The sequence below is a fragment of the Odontesthes bonariensis genome, chromosome 16 (assembly GCF_027942865.1).
Source record: "Odontesthes bonariensis isolate fOdoBon6 chromosome 16, fOdoBon6.hap1, whole genome shotgun sequence".
NCBI lineage: Eukaryota > Metazoa > Chordata > Actinopteri > Atheriniformes > Atherinopsidae > Odontesthes > Odontesthes bonariensis.
In genome coordinates this window covers 22,950,175-22,968,290 of record NC_134521.1, presented here as the reverse complement: position 1 = coordinate 22,968,290, position 18,116 = coordinate 22,950,175, and the positions used below count along the sequence as shown (strand labels likewise).

Sequence of the window (18,116 nt, the reverse complement as noted above, 5' to 3'; positions counted from 1 at the left end):
ACATTTAAATCAAACAACATGTACAAATTGACTCTGATTGAATATGCAACACATCCCTTACCATTTCTTCCATATTATTTTAAACTTTATTTTTTGAATGCTTGTATTTGCCAGCACACCTGAATGTTAGTGGAACAATTTCCCCTTTATTCAGAAAGCAGACCCACTTGTAGAAGTAGCCTACACATCTTAATGTCTGTGAGGAGACACAGAACCCTTTAACATTTTTTTTATTCTCCTTCTGTTAATGGTGAGTAGTACAGAATCTTCCACAAAATATGATTTAATGCTGTTGATAATTTCTCTCATTTGTGAACTCCTGATGGGATTTGTCCCATAATGTCTAATTCTGGTTACAAATACTATATAAACCATGAAGTTGAAACCAAATATTGTTAAATAATGACTAAATGGCTACATTCACCCGACTGGAATTCTTTCACAGCACAGATATTGACTAAATCTTGAGTTTTGTAATCAATGTAAGAAATATACATGCACACATATTTGAGGCTGTAACAGCAGCAGCTTCCTCGTGTTTATTATTCATCTCAATTTGGCTGAGCTGCAAGCAGCAAGATTCAGCTTGTAGGTTTACTTTGCTATCAATGTTTGCGCATGTGTGTATTTTTCAGAGGTGAGTTTTTGAAAAGATTCTTTGTATATTGGTTGTAGTTGTACACCTGCAAAGGTTTTTTTTTCCTCCCCCTTTTTTTTTTAGTTTTCAATCAGCATTTGTATTTCAAAACGGACTGTATGGCTTTACAAAGCACAATGATGGACTGAATGCATGCTACGTATCTTCCAAGCACTTATTTTGGATTAATATCCGAGTGATATCAAACTCAATCTGCAGAAATTTGAATCATGCTTGAAATAGGTCTATATTAAAAAAAATCAAAAGTGTCTGCTTTTGTTTTTTTACTGGAAGCTTATTCTTGTTGACAGCAACCGGATGATGAAACCACACAACATGCTCATTGTGATGTTCCCATCTCTCCAACCCTATTGTTTATTGGTCAGTATAATATTGTGGAGTCTGGGTTTTACTTCTGAATAAACTGCAGGTTTGGACATGTGGTGTTTGAACGAAATGTCACAGTATAACCATGATATTGCACTACTGAAATTGTACAGTGTTGCACATTGTCTGAGTGGGTCCTCAGACAGATGTATGTGCACATGGGGACTACCCAAGTCCATAAACAATTAAAAGTACTGCCAATGGTTTTATACTATTCCACAGAGGATATTCCTCCCCTTTCTATAAATGTGAGCAAAGAGGGAGACCTTTGGCTTGTAATCATGCATGCACAAAATACTGTGGATCTGCAAATGTTCTATGAGAATGGGAATCAATTTACAATATTAGATCATATTATGGACACAACGTATTCTGGTATTAATGTATTCACTTTTTTATTTCTTTCTTTGACCTCTTTTACAATAAAAACCCCTCCGGACAGTGTTAATGACCAAATTCAGTTTCGCTTCCAGATCCCTGAATTTGCATTGTGGACCACCGAGGCTCTTATGTGAGAAAGGGACATCTGTAATTTTGACATAACAAACCTAACAAAACCAATGGTGCACTGCATTGTGTTTACTGCATTAATGGTTGATGCATAAGAAGAATAGGGAAAGAATCTTGGAAAATCTACACTGACTGGTGCTGTAGCTGGTTGTTGTGGTTCATTTTCATTCATCCTCATCTGTTTTGATGTTTATATATGCTGATAATGTGTTCTTACTTTTTTATCACTTGCTGCAAATAATTTAGTACTTTGTCCATCAACCATTTCTTTATAGCAGTTGACTGATGTCACTACAAGGGTTCCACAAGTTTTTGTTTGTGGTGCTGCATGTACGAATTACAATTGCACACGTACACCCTGCATTGTACTCTGGTTAAGATTGAAAAGATCACCCGGAAGTCATGCTCAACACCCTGTGGGGCAAAGGAATTGTGTTTCAACCTGGTGACGTCATTTGCCATACATCATTGTAGAGAATGTTACGATCAAAGAATATGCGAGCCTAGCCAAGAAACCTAGTGATTTTGATAGCTAATCCTAACCAAATAACGTTGCTTTCTAAACCCAACCAGAAGTGACCCAACCGGAAATGCTCATCGTCGAAAGTACTGCGCTTAGTTGCTCCATCCATTCATTCTAAGGACAGGAAACTTCCAGAGAATAGAGAGTTGGATAGTGACATAATTTAATGATATATAATATATAGTATGATATCATCACAATGATGTAATTCACAGTCTTTAAGTGTGCAAGCTTAAAAAGATTATCTTTGATTAACTTGATACAAAAACAAACATTTAAAAGTTAAAAACCATTTCTTCCTGCTGTCTTGATTAGTAGAAGTGAGCACTTTTAGCTGCAGCCAGACTTCCTGATGCTGTGGCTTTAGGTGGTGCAGATATGCTTTTATCCAATTTTTGTTTGTATATTTGTTTGTTTGTTCCCCAATTTGACTGCCAGAAAACCAAAAGTACTCCTCCCAATTTCTTAGTAAGCAGTGGGATTGGGCATTTCATGAACTGGGAGTCCAGAATGGAGCAGCAAATCTGAACAAGTGAGAAGAGCTCGAAAGTATTTGGTCTTTTTTTCTGAATTATTAACAATAACAATAAAAAATATATAAAGTTTTTTCTTTTTTTAGTCATTTTCTTGTCAGTGTATATCACTGCAATATGTCAGAAATGATATAACCAACAGTGAGTGCTGATTTAGAGCTCATTGCAGGCCTACGTTAACATATAAGTTAACCATTTTCAATAGTCACACCTATATAATACAGGGGTCAGGGGGGGCTGGCACTGTGCGAGATGCAGTGGGGCTTCCTGGACAGGTCCCTATTCCACAACTAATAAAGGACTTAAACTGAATTATCTAACAATTATATAAATTGATAACATTTTTTGTGTTTTGGATAGTGGCGAAGTAAATCTTTGTGTAGCCAATTTTCAGATGCGGATGGCATCTATCTGTGGGCCAGTGAGCCATGGGACATTGCAACAGAGCAAAGTTATATTATATTTAAGCATAAATTGTTGCATACCAATAAATACCGTAGACACATATAATGATATGTCCATAAAGACTACCTGTTTATATATTCTATTCTATTCTATTCTATTCTGTATGCCAGGGACAGTGGGGCTTTTCCTCACCAGAGAAACACTTTAGTTCAAATATTTACCGGCTGTAAAGCAGTGCGTTGAACTTTACCCTCCAGGCCCATGTGCGTTCACCTTGGAGTATAGCTGGATGCAGGTACTAGAGCAATCTTTTACGACAGCTTTCACGCTTTGTTTTTGTTGCGAATCACCACGCACCTCGAGTGCGCTTCGTCCTCCCATTAAACATTTTCACATTAAAGCTGATAGCTGCAGTTAACGCGCATCCCCGCCTTGAGTAAACGTTGTGCACCACGTGCGCGCGGGCGCGCCCAAGAAAAGAATTCGAAGCTGCGCGCGCTGCATGGTGTTGTGACTTGTTTTAAACCTCAGTGACAAAAAAACCTTCAGCCAGGCTGTGACATAGCTGAAGAATTACAGACAAGGCGCATGTCCACAGAAGCCAGTGGTTCTGTCTTATAGGGGGGGAATAGCCCAACTGCACGTGTTACTAAGTTATATGTTATCGGCATACTAAAACATATAAAATCCCCCAAAGTCTTTATGGCCTCAATAAACTCGTACATTCCTGTGCACATTCTGACATGGCATGTTTAATATCAGAGCCTGAATGTAGTTATAATAGCCATTTTATAAAATATTAGACCCTGTGGAGATTTTAGGAATGTACAATGAAGAGGATCTCCTCCCTCAAAAGATTTTTTAATGTTCAGAAAAAAAGAAAAAAAAAGCTTGACTGTCACACAACTGTGGGAAAAATAACCCAATAAAACAAAAAATACGACATACAAAAAATTGTATGTATACTAAGGGTGACCTTTAATATAACACGTTGTTAAAAACGTTGCTAAAGTAGAATAATGACCAAGCAAGCATCGGAAATCTGCTCCAGTTTAAGGGGAATTATTCAATATGATTATTCAACATTCTATAATAATTTGATTTAGGAATATTGTACAACAAGTCAATAGTTTGACTTATATCCAGCTTGGCGAAAAATAGGCATAAAGATTTAGCGTACAAAATGTAGAAAGGCTCAATTCGGGACGAATATGTGGAGTATTTAAGTGAAATAAAAAAAAGATAAAAATCTCAAGAGGTCTTCTAACAGTGCACCGTTTATACGATAAGCGTTCAAAGAAAGCAACAGTTAGAAGTCAGCGTTGTGCAGCCACCCATGTTGCAAACGTTTGACAAGTAACACTGACTGGAGAGATCGTACGATAATTCTTTTCGTTAACAACCTGCAATAAGATTGTTTAGCGATTTATTAAATGGCTGCCTCTAATCCTCCAGCACAGAGCACTATCAGCCTAAGCACACATCATTGCGGCACACTCGTGAAGCGCGCTAATATCAGTCTAATGGTGAGTAATATAGATATGGGGATTTCTGCAGGTGTCAGAAAATAAGATATGGTATTGACTGAATTCATTGTGGAAACACTGGAGAGTTGATCACGCGAGTGATCACCCCCCCCCCCCCCCCCCCCCCCCCACATACACACACACACACACTCCTCCTCCTCTGAAGGCGCGTTTTTCTCTCGCTCAAATAAACTACTAACAATGTGTAACTAATCTGTTTTTATTTTGTTGCGATTAGAAACCAAAATGCATGGATGTAACCATCCGAAAGTGCATCAGGATTCCAACTTTGGTTTAAAGATAATTCAAGATTAGGTGAAATGGTGCGCAATAAAAGACTAAATCACTTGATTATGAACTCAAACCCGCATTTGTGTCGTTCTTTGAAAAGCCCATAATGTGAACATACAGGCACTGTTTCCGTAAATAGGCTGGATACGCAATCAAGGCTCAATGTTTCCACATTAGCTCGGCAGGTATGATTCTCCTTCAACTCACATCTGAACTGAGCTCAGGGAATTTTAAATTGTAAATCAGCTCTGCCGCCACAGACCTGCATCAATCTAAAAAGTGAGGCTCACACGTCTAGAAGAAGAATACCGATCTAATCTCTCTCTTTTTAACAGAATGAACGGGGTAAATAAGCATAAATCTGTTTAAATGGGCTATTCACAGCAACATAAAACATTACCAACGCATTGATTTTCAGGACCGTGTGTTGGTTTAAAGGTGTAATCTCACTTAGCCTACCAAATGCTCAATAATGGGGGAGCCTTTAAAAGCATGATCGTGAGGACTGCAAATTTCAGTGGATATAGAGATAGAGAGAGGTATGGTTTATGGAAAAAGAGCGCTAAACTACAGGAGAAAGCTTCAATCTTAATAAAATAATGTGTAAATATATGTCTGCTATTGAGAATAGTAATCGTTTTAAACTGAGTCAATAAGTCTGGTAACACGTTGAACCAAGTTATTTGTTTTGCTCCCATAAAACTGGAGCTCAGCGGTTCGTCTCGTCCAACAAAGACTCCTCTACAACATGTACTTGAAATAAACCTCTTTTTTTTCTGGAGTTTATTCAAACAAACATGTTACCATAAAACACATAAGGACTTTGAATCACCTGTATACACTTTAGACTAATGAACTTCTGCAAAGTCTTATCGTACAAATGTCAAGTTAAACATGCGTTTTTATTATTATCATTATTATTATTATTATTATTCGTCAGCAAACAAAATGAAAAGCATTTCAAACGAGTCAAACTGGTGGCACTCAGCATATGCGGTAAACAGAAAGCACTCAGAAAGCGGTTTGAAATATGTACAGTGTGGACAGGATTTTTTTTCTTCTTTTTTCCCTAATCGACTTTGGTTTCATCATGCATGACACATTTATTTAATTTATTTATCTATTTTTGTTGCAAATCCTTGTTCTTTGTCGAGACCCTCTCTCAGTCTTCAAAAGCAAGCTAGAAAGCACAGAAAAAAAAATCCCATCGTCTGTTTCATATGTTAGACCTGTATATATTTACATTCAGATATGTACAATGCAGCAATGTAACACGTCTTCATCTTAAAAAAGAAAAAGAAAAAGAAAAAGAAAAACACCTGGACATTTAAAATGTTGTGCAAGTTCACCGCAACAAATGTAACCCGCATAATCCACTTTTCTCTCTCTTTGAAAACTGACTGAAACGATTCCAGTTCAGTTGTCTTTGATTTTTTCTTTCCCATCTGCAGGTAGCCCAGAAGCTCCGACCCCGGCGTCCGTTCAGCTCACACATTTAAATTTAGATTTAGATTTGCAACCTTTAAGCCCCGCGTTTAGCCAGTCAGCTGTTGTACTGACAGGCGTTCAGGCTGGAGCCGGGGCTCTGCAGGCCGCTGTATCCAAATGTTGGATGCTGTTTGGACTTGAGTCTGAGAGTGGCCAGGCTGGAGTTGCAAGTGTCCCTGTAAACGCTGTACGGAGAGCCGGGAGGCCCGTACGGACACGTGGACGACGACATGGCTGAGTTGATGCCAGAAGTTCCGATCCCATTCAAGTTGCTGATGTTGTTGAGACCCGGGGCGGGCATGCCCGGCACGGCGGAGTGGCCCATTCCGGAGGCCATGGTCATGGAGGAGATGGAGTTGGGCGCTGAGAACATGGACTGGGAAGTGAGGGGACTCATGGAGTTGAAGAAAGTGAAGTTCTTGGTGGACAGTGGCGCCGGGGTGAGGCCCTTGTTGGTCCAGTTGTTGTAGGTGTAAGCTGGGTACATGTCGTCATACGGCTGCATGAGGCCGCTGAACTGCGGCAGGTAGCTGTTCTTGCACAGGTCCATCTGCTGGTTCCGCTCCCGCTTCCTCCACTTAGCCCGACGGTTTTTGAACCACACCTGCAAGAGACACACGCGTTACTACGCGCGTTCAAAGCGCAGCTCAGGAAGTCGGTTACACGCGAGGCGTTACTGGGTGACAGTCCCCTCAAACGGTGTTAAAAAAAATCCCCCAAAAACTCTGCTGTTTGGTGTAAAGCTGTAAAACCTTCTTTCAATAGAAATAGAAAAAAAGCACTTTGTGTCTATGTTGCCCTCATTTCACGTGCACAAACAGAACTCTTGCGCACGCAGAGATCTTTCATTTTAGTGAGAAGAAACTGCAGAAGCCTCCAGGATGTGCTGAAGTTTAGGCCACATTTATAACACAAAATACAAACTGATGTTAAAAAGTAAAAGAAAAATAATCTAAATCAGTGATCTTTTTATTTATCTTCGTCGTTATTTTAACTGTGTTTGAAAGTTATCTTCAAATAAAACGATTCGGTTGAAAGGTATTTTATAAATTTGGAGGAGTAATATATTTAAAAAAGAAAAAACAACACTCACACACACACACACACACACACACACACACACACGCACACACACACTCACACACACACACACACACACACACACACACACACACACACACACACACACACACACACACACATTTGTTTAGTCATTTCAGTTGATCTGCCACATGTACTTTCAGCTGATCCTTTAAGTAATTTAGAGATTGATTTCCCTCGTCATCCTTCGAAGAAATGTGGAGTTTCTTCTTTTTTTCTTTTTTAGCTGTTCATACAAAAGTGTTTATGTATTTCAAATAAAAGAAAATAGTATATATAATATTTCCTTTCCAGTGAAATCGTGTCTCCAGCCTTTTGAGCGCCTGCTTCTTGCCTGATTTGTGTCAGAGTGTAAAGAATTCGGGAACACATCAGCCTGGACTCGATCCTAAGTCTTAAACTAAAATCCTCACAGTCTTCCAGGTTTTCTTCTGAAACCTGACTCAGATTACAGGGGCCTTTTCTGCTTTTGGTCGTCAAATTCATCCGATGAAACGACTCTTTAAAAACAAAACACCTTTTTTTAATTACTGTTGCTGTTTTACTGTTTTATGTAAATGTATGTTTAAAATTGGTTATGTCGTATGAATAACGACATCAATCTAATACAATAGTCTGCCTGCTCAATCACCCGGGAAGCTTAATGATGTTCATTTTCCTACCTCGTTCCCAACAGTCAGATGAGAATGATTTTTAAGTTAGTAGGTCACGCTGAGTAAAACAAACCCAACAGGTTTGCCTCACACGTAATACAGCATACTGTGTGGCCACAGATGAGTCAGAAACGCATCTCTGGATATCTTCACGCCTTATCGTGACCTGGCACAATTCTCCACGAGACTGCACACTTTTTTTTTGTTTAAATTCACTGTAGAATTTTTTTTTTACAAGGGGAACCATCAGAACAACCCGCGGGTGCTATTTATAGCCGCTCGGGGAGCAGGCAAAGACGTGGGTGACGTGACAGAGAGCTGTGGAGGAAACACGCGGGACGCATTTCACAGCTCAGCCAGCAGAAGAAGAAAAGTTTTTTTTTAATATAGTTTTTAACGAGCTAAAAAACGTAATTAAACTTTATAGATTAAAAGATTGTATAACGTCCACGCATCGTAACTCAAACAGTCTCACATTTAATTAAATAAGCACTCAGCAGGCGTCTGCAAACATCTAAAAATGTCACATTTTAACAAATGACCGGTGATATTAGGGCTGCTCCTGTCACGCAACGCTCTTTACAGTCTTTTCTTTTTATTCCTCTCCAATAAAAGGCAGCACTGTTAGATATCCCCTCCCTCCCTCTTTAGGCTCCTCACATACAAATCAGCTTTTTCTGAGACTCTACCCCCGGCACTTTAAAAAAGCTGCATGAGGTTTTTATGCAATTTGAGACTGTGGATTTTGCAGAGGCGCGCTCTCAGGCGCCACTTGCTGTCAATGAAAACCAACTGTACATGCGTTGTGTTTAACGCACGCATCTATATTTCTTTCTTTTTCTAAACTTAAAACATTCTCGCCGGGTAAATGTCATCACTTGCTGCTCTTGTGTTCACTGCACAGCTGCAGACTTAGCGACACGAATGGTCACCTGCAAGGTACAACACAAGTGTCCTGTCTGGTGATGTCATCAAAAGACAAATAACCCATTACTGAGGATGCACCCTCAGTAAGGACGTGTAAATCCCAAGAGTTAAAAGGGACGCGCATTTCTGTTAAAATTTCAACATGATATTTGTTAACTTGTGTGTGTTTGTGTGTGAGAACGTGCAGTGTCGGCCTCATAACGGGAGATTTAGTTTTTGGATGCGCCGCGGCTCACAGTCAGGGATGACTGCAACTTTTTGCTGTTAACGCACAAAAAAAATCTCCCAGTTTCTTGTCAGCAGATCTTATAAACCGGTATCTACGTTATGTCACATATTTGGTTTTATGGGCATTTTACACGAATTCTGTTCAGAGGCTGGATTGTGACGTCCGTGAGAACACAGATCGCTCATGCCGAGCCTACAAATGACGAAAAAAGATAAATACATACATCGAAAAGAGTTAGACATGCATTTAAATGCTTTGTCTTTTCTTTCGACAGAAATACTTAATGATGTTATGGAGTACCATGCCTTTAAATGCATATGATACATTTTGCATAAAAATAAAAAAGTGCCCTGTTGCTGGGTTTGGTTTTTGTCATTTTAAGATTTTTTAAAAGACTTCTGAAATACAATTTAATCTATTTTCTTCTAAGTATTACGCTTATGAATTATACACTCACTTACTCAAAATTGTACTTTCCTCAAGTGCTTAAATTTCACATAGCTTCGTTTGAGATTAACGGCTTTTCTTGAATCGTCTTTACGCGCACTTTACGCACGACCTGCAGGCCTGCTTGCTGGCATCTTACCCGCACTCTAGCCTCGGTCAGGTTCGTCCACACGGCAATCTCCTCCCTGGTGCTCATGTCCGGGTAGCGGTTCCTCTGGAAGGTGGCTTCCAGCTCCTGAAGCTGCTGGCTGGTGAAGTGAGTCCGCTGCCGTCGCTGCTTCTTCTTCTTGGGGTCGTCCGCGTTCCCGTCATCGCTCCTGTGCTCAGCGCTCCTCTCCTTTTCTGTGGATAACACGATGAGGTGAAAAAACACTCTTTGCAACACTATAATCCAGTTTAAAGAGGTTAGTATTTGTCCTGAAATATTTAGGTAATTCAGAGAAGGCTCAAGGTCATCAAAGTGCAAAAACAACAATGGCCTTGTAACATGAAATAAGTAAATGCAAGATTATAGGCTACATTTAGAGTTTTCTTCATTAAAATGATATTCACAAGACAGAGTACAATTGAAGCCAAATATTAACATATTGAACTTGCCGGGGAGTTTTGTATTCATTTTTACAAACAAACTTAAATCTGCTCGGTTTTCGCTGCAGAGCTTCACGACCAGACCTGTCCACTCTTATTTCCCTACTGCTTTCTTCTATTGACTTAACAAGATTGCCTCACCAAAATTAAGAATGGTCCACGTGCAAAATCCAGTCACAAAAAAAAACAATACATCTTGACCGTTTGACAAAATCATAAAGCAGCTTAAAAATAACCCATAAACCCACTTCAGCGAGAGACAGAGAAATCCCATTTTTTCCCTTCGTGTTCACAGATCCGTAGAAGAAAAGCCTTTGTTTTTTTTTACATGTGGCAAAGTTGAGGTTAATAAAAACCACCTGGCTTTTAATTTAGATTGGTGGATGGCCCCAGTATTTATGGTGTATTTTAATGCATTCGCTGACTGCAGGCCAGGCTCTTCTGCACATTTTTCCGTGACAGAGTCCCGAATCCTGCCAAGTGTGACTTTCAGCCAGCGTAATAAACAAAAAATGGGGTGTAACTATATAGAAACTGGACTCTAACCCCTTGGTGGTTCTGTTCATCAAACCAGAAAGCAGAAAAGACCTAAGTAAGATTAGCTGCCAAGCTGTTTTGGTGTATTAGATGAATACACGAGCAAAAAAAACCAAAAAAAACTGGGACATTAAAAATCCTGTTTCCATTTTCTGTACCGGCAGACTGTCCGGGAAGTGTCTCTGACAGTAAATCCACTGTGAATCTACTTAAGAAAGAAAACTGTAGAAGCGCTAAGAACAAGGAATCGAGTAACTAAAAGCACTCAGTGTACCTGCCAACTCTGTGTCTGAAGACTCGCTGCTTGAGTTCTCTAAAGTTTCTCGGCTGCTGTTTGAAGTTCTCTGTAAATGAAACGCGGGGGTCACGTCGCGGGGCGGCGGTGCTCTCACTGCCTCTGCAATTCTGTCCAAATTCATTCCACCTTGAAGAGAAGGATGCGTAAAAAGAAGAAACGGGGTGAGTCCTGGGAATCACACAGCTGTCCTCAACAGCTACGCTACTAAAGATCCACCCGCTGTCAGACACACACCGCGGCATGAGCGGCTGAACCATGCGGGGAGAATTTCCTCGAGAATTTGGTTCTTCCACGGAGAAGCCGATTTTGAGGACGTTAAAAAAAACACACACAGAGCCGCGTTCTCCTCCTTTGCAGCAGTGACGGCCCGTTGCACCCTCCTTCTACACTCTGCAAGGAAGAGCTTCTGCCTGATCTGACTGAGAAGAAGCTCCCGATCTCACACAAGAGACCCACCCATCTGCTGCGTTTAACCTCCCCAAAACGAGCGAGTCCCACCCACTTAACCTGCCCGCTGCAAGAAATCCACTCAGACAAGATAGTCTGACGTCGAGCTAAAACAAATGAAAGAAGTGCTGTTAATTAATGCAACGTTTAGGCTGCTTTACTTGTCATGCACGACGGGAGACGAGCTGTTTCAGATGCACGGAGGCCTAATTGAATCCACCACTTGTTAATTCACTTGTATACCTCTGTATATATCTATAAAGGCTATAGCCTATATTTTTTCAGCGCTCATTTTTCACTCACGGGGACAGCGTAATGCCGCGCTATTTGGGAATGAAACGGGCCTTTTATTCGCGGAGGCATGTTTGAAATGTATCAAGCTTCAGGCTGCTGGGTGCGCTTCTTTACACACTCACGCACGCAATATCTCGGATATGTACCGAGCTGAATAAACATTTGCCATCTAACACGGGCCTGCCCAGTTAATGTTCACTCTGTGTGAAAGGTGCGCGATGATGTCGACTTTATTGTGTGTATAAACGAGGAGCGCTGTGAACTGACAAGAACTGCTACAAAGAGACAATTGGTAACTAAAACATGTCATGTCTCACATTATTACGAAGTGTGTTGACCAATCATTGTGACCAACGGCGGAGTTTCTATCAAACGGATCCAACAATAATAGGTTGGCAGCAGATCTCTCTGCGATGCTCTGTGGCCAGACAACCACTGATTTATGATCAGACATTTTTAGAAAAAATAATTTAAACTCCAACAACAAGCGCTCCGATTCTTAGTACTGGCTTCCAATCGCACTATGGCAAATAGACCGCAAAAATGCCAGCCGGTTACACGTGAATGAGGCTACTGATGGTAACAGATTTGACCTCGGTCCGGTTTGATGGCATTGACGCACAAACCAGCAAGCCAGTGGTTTGGCACATGCGCCCCCCCACATCACGGCCTTTGTACCTGTTTGCACCAGTATGGAAGGTATTCGGGCAATTTATATCAACCGAATTTACCTCTTTCACCCTGGATACTATCTGGGCTGAATTTGTTATAAAAACGCAATAGATTCTAAAGAAAACCGAAAAGACCCAGTGGGACAAATTCAAAAATGCATTTATTGTGCTTTTCTTTTCTGTTGCAAAAACGTGGTAACCAGCATCTGACTCGTTATTAGGATGGCATTTACTCTCCAATCAACTGTTTTGATTCAGCAGGAGTAAAATCACGATTTCTGCTGGAATTTCTCAAATTTAACTCCGCTGTGATGATTAGGACTCCTGCCGTACCCAACACGGTCTCATAGAGCGCAATATTCCAATTAGATCCCAACAGCTGTGGAGATGCGCTGACAGGATATTTCGATGCTTTTCTGGTTTAAAAACACGTCTTGAGGGGTTAACTCGCATATTAACATTTTGATCATACATTTAGTATGTTCTCTGAAGGATGTAAAACCAGTGCATATGCTATAATGCCTCATGGGTTAGGTCGACTATAGGTGCAGAACCACTGAGTTTCGTCCAGACGTTGTGTGATCTTGGTTGGGCTGTACTTTAGGAAAACATACGACAGTTTCAGAAAAAAAAAACAAAAAACATACAACTTTTAAAACGTGCTTTTTGAGAGAAACCAGCCGAGTGTTTAGCCGAGTGTGCCATCATGTGAGAAGCCTTATCGGTCCATTTGGACAGGATCTGGGCTCCATCTGATGATACAAAAACGCGTGTGAGCCAATAATATATATATGTGTGCGGCCGTCTGCTTAGCGTGATTTTGGACATATTTACTTATACCCGATTATTGGAATAGTTTCTTCTCCATTTCCAATTAAACAAGCATTGCTTCCTCAACCCGCTGACATTATTGACCTCGTGTGGAAAATCACCTCTGGTCGACTGACTCTTAGAAAAACACACCCACACAGAAAATCAGGTGTAAAACATGGATGAGGTCAAGTAAAAACATAGTTTTCCTGGATGATTACAGAGTTCAAGTGCTTCTGCAATATGAGACTGACCGACCTGCTGAGTTGCAGCTCGGTCTATACGTAATCTACGTATGTTGGGTAAAAGCGCGCGGCTGTAACCGCCTGAAACTCGGATTGTCACTGGCGCCAGTCTCAAGCTTTTTCGGCCATTGTATGACAGTGACTTCTGACATGGGATCCTTGTGTAACAGGAAAACTCCCTTGAAGTCCCTTCAAAACACAAGTTCCGCCTCGAACTATCTACATACATTCATCCTCTCTGTGCACGACCTGCTTCAGTGAAAAGGATTCATCTGAGGACCTTTATTGGCTAAATGTGTGGGTTGGCCAGTAAATTAACTTATATGAATATAGGCCCAATTAATTTGATAATCTTGTCAGTTGGTTTTGATTTTTCCAGCTGAAGTCTGTCATTTTGCCTTCAGTTCGTGCGCCATAGGGCTTCTGTCCATCAAACCATTCTCACCTGCCTGTTACGATGACAGCAGCGGCCAGGTGCGTAAAATGTTTTTTGAGGAGAATTGTGGCGTAGAAAACAAGTCAACCACAGTAGGTCACACAAAGACGAGAGTGTATGCTAAAACTGAATAGATCATCTGGGTTCAGTCATTAGCAGGTGGTATTTACTATGCAGGTGAACAGCATATGTGAAAGGTTATTGGGTACGCCTATCCGTTTATTGTTGAGGACACTTGTGAGACAGTACAAGGTGATTTTTATATTGCACTTGATTCATATGAGGTAAATAACATCACTATATAACATTTATAAACAGATCTTCCACAACTGGCAAAACGCGTAACTCATAAAACAGCTGCAATAGATTACAGCTTAAATCCGACGCAGCACAAACATCACAATAAACCCAATGACCTCTCAGGTCCCCATTGGAATATTATGGGATTTACAGCATATGGAGATTTGACACAGCAGAGCTCTGGTGAAGTCTACCTTCCTCTGTCCCCCACAGCAGCCTGATAGATGGGGGTAATCTAAATAACCAGCCTCCTCAGCTTCCACCCCTGCCCGCGCCCTGCTCCTCCTCTGCTCTGGAGGGCACTTGCGTGTGATGGATGAGTTAAAAAGCCTTTCCATCCGGCAGGACAGGTTAAAGGCCAGTTGCAATGCAAACACTCATATTTTTCCTCCAAGAAGTGAAAATAAACTTGGCGAACGCCATTAATCACACACCGAACACACACAAAAGTACAGTCTCGGTGTATTTTTTTCTCTGCTTCTGGACAAGCAAGCACAGCAAAGCTAACCACGGGGTCGAAAAACAAAGCATATAGAAAATTGAAGTTGGCGAGCGGATTCAAAGGCAGGACAGCAGCGGAGATGTAACTGGACACGGTGGGTAACTGGAGAAGGACAGAGCTGATTATTGCCTTGGTGATGGTTTCCCTGCTCAGTCCAAGGTCTGTTTGACCAGGAGTCTGACAACCGAAAAAACAACCTACAGAGGGAATGCAGGTGTAGCCTATATAAAACAAGCGCCAGTGACCAGCAGGAATACACGCATGAGAAAAAATTATTACAGTGTGGCAGTATGTGGGATTTCTTTCTAAAGACTTATTCCTCGTTGAATTTAAGCCAGTTCACCAAACAATTACTCCTCGAAGTGTGGCAATATAAACGCATAAAGAACAAAAAAACGTTTTAGGCTTAGAAAGCACCAGAAACCAATACCATTAAAAGAATGCAAAAGAGCTGAAATCTCATCAATCCCTATAACTATTGGTGAAAACTGTCAAATGAGTATTGTGACAAACCTTTACATAAACTGAAACTATGGATTATAAGTGACAGTTTACAGTTATTAAAAAAGAGTTCCACAGAAAAAGTTTCAGCCTCATGTTCCTTAAATGCCCCATATTACAGCTATTATGGAATTTTGAGGACAGAATTTTCCGCCTTTGTCTCTTATGATTTGGTCAGTTATTAAACTCAGAAAGCCTGCTTTTAGTTTGAGCTAAAACTAAGTAATTTCAAAAAGAAAATATTGCAAGAACTATTCTCCCCTCTGAACAGAACCTTTGTCTCTTGGTCTCCATCTGGCTTCACGTTTTTTTTCTCTCATTTATTTTTCAGACAAAACATCGCGTCAGGAAATCATCAGAAACCAGCAACATAATATAAAGCAGATTACTATGTGAGTGAAACCCGACTTTCAACAATTTGGTACATTGTGAAACTGGTTATGTTTGTTTTTGCTTGATTTCTGCACCTTTTCAAGTCTCCATTTGGTTATTCCGCATATCAGCATGCCAGCCCTTATTAACTATCCACTTATGACACTTATAAGCTCTAAAAGCAGATGTTTGAGACAACAGAGTGCTGCTGAATTTAACCTATAACAAGATGGGTCTTTGGTCCCAACCAAACAGCATCCTATCGTTTTACCACAGATTCCCACGATCAAGTTATGTTGTTTTTTTTTACTCCGGTGGACACGATCGCATTATTCAAAACTCTTAATTCTATCAAAACTTTTTTTAAATGTTTAAATGAGAAGATTACAAGTCTTACCTGAGTCCGCACAGGAAATGACATTCTTCGACAGATTCAGTTCCATTCCAGTTCCCTGGAAAAACACAGAAGGACGTGGTTACTTAAAAAGTGAAAAGCAAAACTCATTTTTTATTCTTGAAGCCAATAATGTTGGTATGATCAGATTTAGCAAATATATACTGAGTAAATTAAAGTTGGTTTAAACCGACATGGTGTTAAGGTGTAAGAGCAAACAATAAGCTAGTATCTTCATGGTCTGCGTCCTTTTCCGAAACCCTAAACATTGTTTTAGAACAGATTAGAAAGAAAAAAAAATCCCAAGAACGAGGCCAATAAAAAGAAGAACAAAACCTGTAAAATGAAAAATGTGTTTTTACTCTGTAGCAGCTCTGCATCAAACAGCCTTTCACCAAATGCCATCCCATGATTTACTTAGTCCGTACCCTTGATGCTTAGGGCCCGCATGACATCCCTAACCCAGCATTATAGACATAAAGTTTACCTTTGCCATGACACTATACACACACACACACTCACACAGAGCCCCTCTTATCTACAGGAATCCCTTTGCTGCTTTTATGTCCTCAGTAAATCTTCTGTCACCAGCCCTCTGTCCCTTAAGAGCGCGCGCACGCTTGCTCTTCACTCCTATTTTCCCTTAATTTCACTAAGCTGAAGCAGCCTGCATGCTGCATCTATCTGATATCAGTGCTCAGCCACATCAGAACACCACTCAATCTAAATATATTTTTTCGAAAGCGACGTTTCTGTATAAATTCCAGAGATCTCTGCCGTGCGTAAAGCTCCATCCACACGACCTTCGGCCCCTTTACGGTCCTCAGTCTCTATGGCCTCCAACTAACCGACAACATACTCTGCTTAAATGATTCAGATCTTTATATTTTCACCTTAATCATGGAACTATCTTTGATTCGTATTTCTAACTTTTGACGCCTGAAACGATGCCAGCGAGATGACAGTTTCTTGTCAGTTTCCAATAGCCAAAATTCGCGGAGTTAACAGACAAGGTGCGCGTTTTACTCACCAGTTGGTTCCAGCAGACGAAAGAGAAAAAAGAAATAAAGCCTCACAGTGTCCCCATGCAGGTGTTCAGTAAGTCCACTTTAGAGTCGCCCGCGCGTAAATGCTGCGTCTGCGGTAATCAGCGCTTTGGATACTTCTGCTTCGCTGTCTTGGTTTTCTTCAACAAAGCTCCGCTGCACGCCTCATGTTGACGTCACATCACCCCCACACACACACACACTCACCCCACCTCCCACCTCCCACCCCCCACCCCTCGACTCGCTACCGACACTTCGCCTCCTCCCCACTGTCACACTATTCATCCTCCTACACCTTCTGTGTCTTCATTTACATGAATCCTCATTTTTATTTCTTTTATTTTTTGAAAATTTATTTTTGTTCAAACTTCTCAAATATTTGAGTACAACTTAAGCAGGATATACTTTACATATAATAACGATTGAAATCATTGAAACACAACAAACATAATGATCATGAATGAAAATGTTGATTAAATGATGATGACTAAAAAAATAAATTAATTTCTTTGGGACTTTTTGTGATGCGCCTGAACGGACCCCCCACAGTTTTCTTAGACTTAAAAACCGCCAATGCTGGAAAATAATCTTTTTTCGCTATGGTCTTCTGACTGGAGGCTAAAACATGTCCCACATTTTCGTTTTGGCACTTTGCTGTAGGCTACTCTTTTGACTCATCAGATAAATTGTATCTCCGTAACACATCATGTTGGCTGTCATTATTTCGAGAGATATGTAGAATTCTCTCTGTTCCTTGTGCAACTTAGAAAGCAATATTCTTCCCTCACACTAACCGAATCTACAAAAAAGGAAATAAAGATCTAAATTAAAAAAAAAAAAAAAAAGATCTGATCATTGCAGTTAAAGGCCCTAACAGAATGGGCTTTCACAATGTTTTGCGTTGTTTTGTCCTGCTAATAAAACAATTTATTTATACCATTTGATTTGTTTTGTGGCTTATTCAGAAAATATGGCAAAGCGGCAGAATAAGGGTTTGCAATCTTAAAAAAAAAAAATC

At 40.5% G+C, this 18,116-nt stretch overlaps 1 protein-coding gene across 2 annotated transcripts; it reads right to left on the bottom strand.

Moving 5' to 3' along the window:
• Positions 1 to 5,695: 5,695 nt before the first annotated feature.
• Positions 5,696 to 17,222, bottom strand: pitx1 (paired-like homeodomain 1). Of its 2 annotated transcripts, XM_075486627.1 has the most exons (5): positions 17,083 to 17,222; positions 16,056 to 16,110; positions 11,057 to 11,206; positions 9,797 to 9,999; positions 5,696 to 6,904 (listed from the first exon to the last, which is right to left on the bottom strand). In XM_075486627.1, the coding sequence occupies exons 2-5, from the start codon at positions 16,099 to 16,101 to the stop codon at positions 6,356 to 6,358; spliced, it is 948 nt and encodes a 315-aa protein (XP_075342742.1). In that variant the 5' UTR covers positions 16,102 to 16,110; positions 17,083 to 17,222; the 3' UTR covers positions 5,696 to 6,355. The 2 variants fall into 2 exon arrangements, with proteins under 2 accessions (XP_075342742.1, XP_075342743.1); XM_075486628.1 differs by lacking the exon at positions 11,057 to 11,206.
• Positions 17,223 to 18,116: the final 894 nt, after the last annotated feature.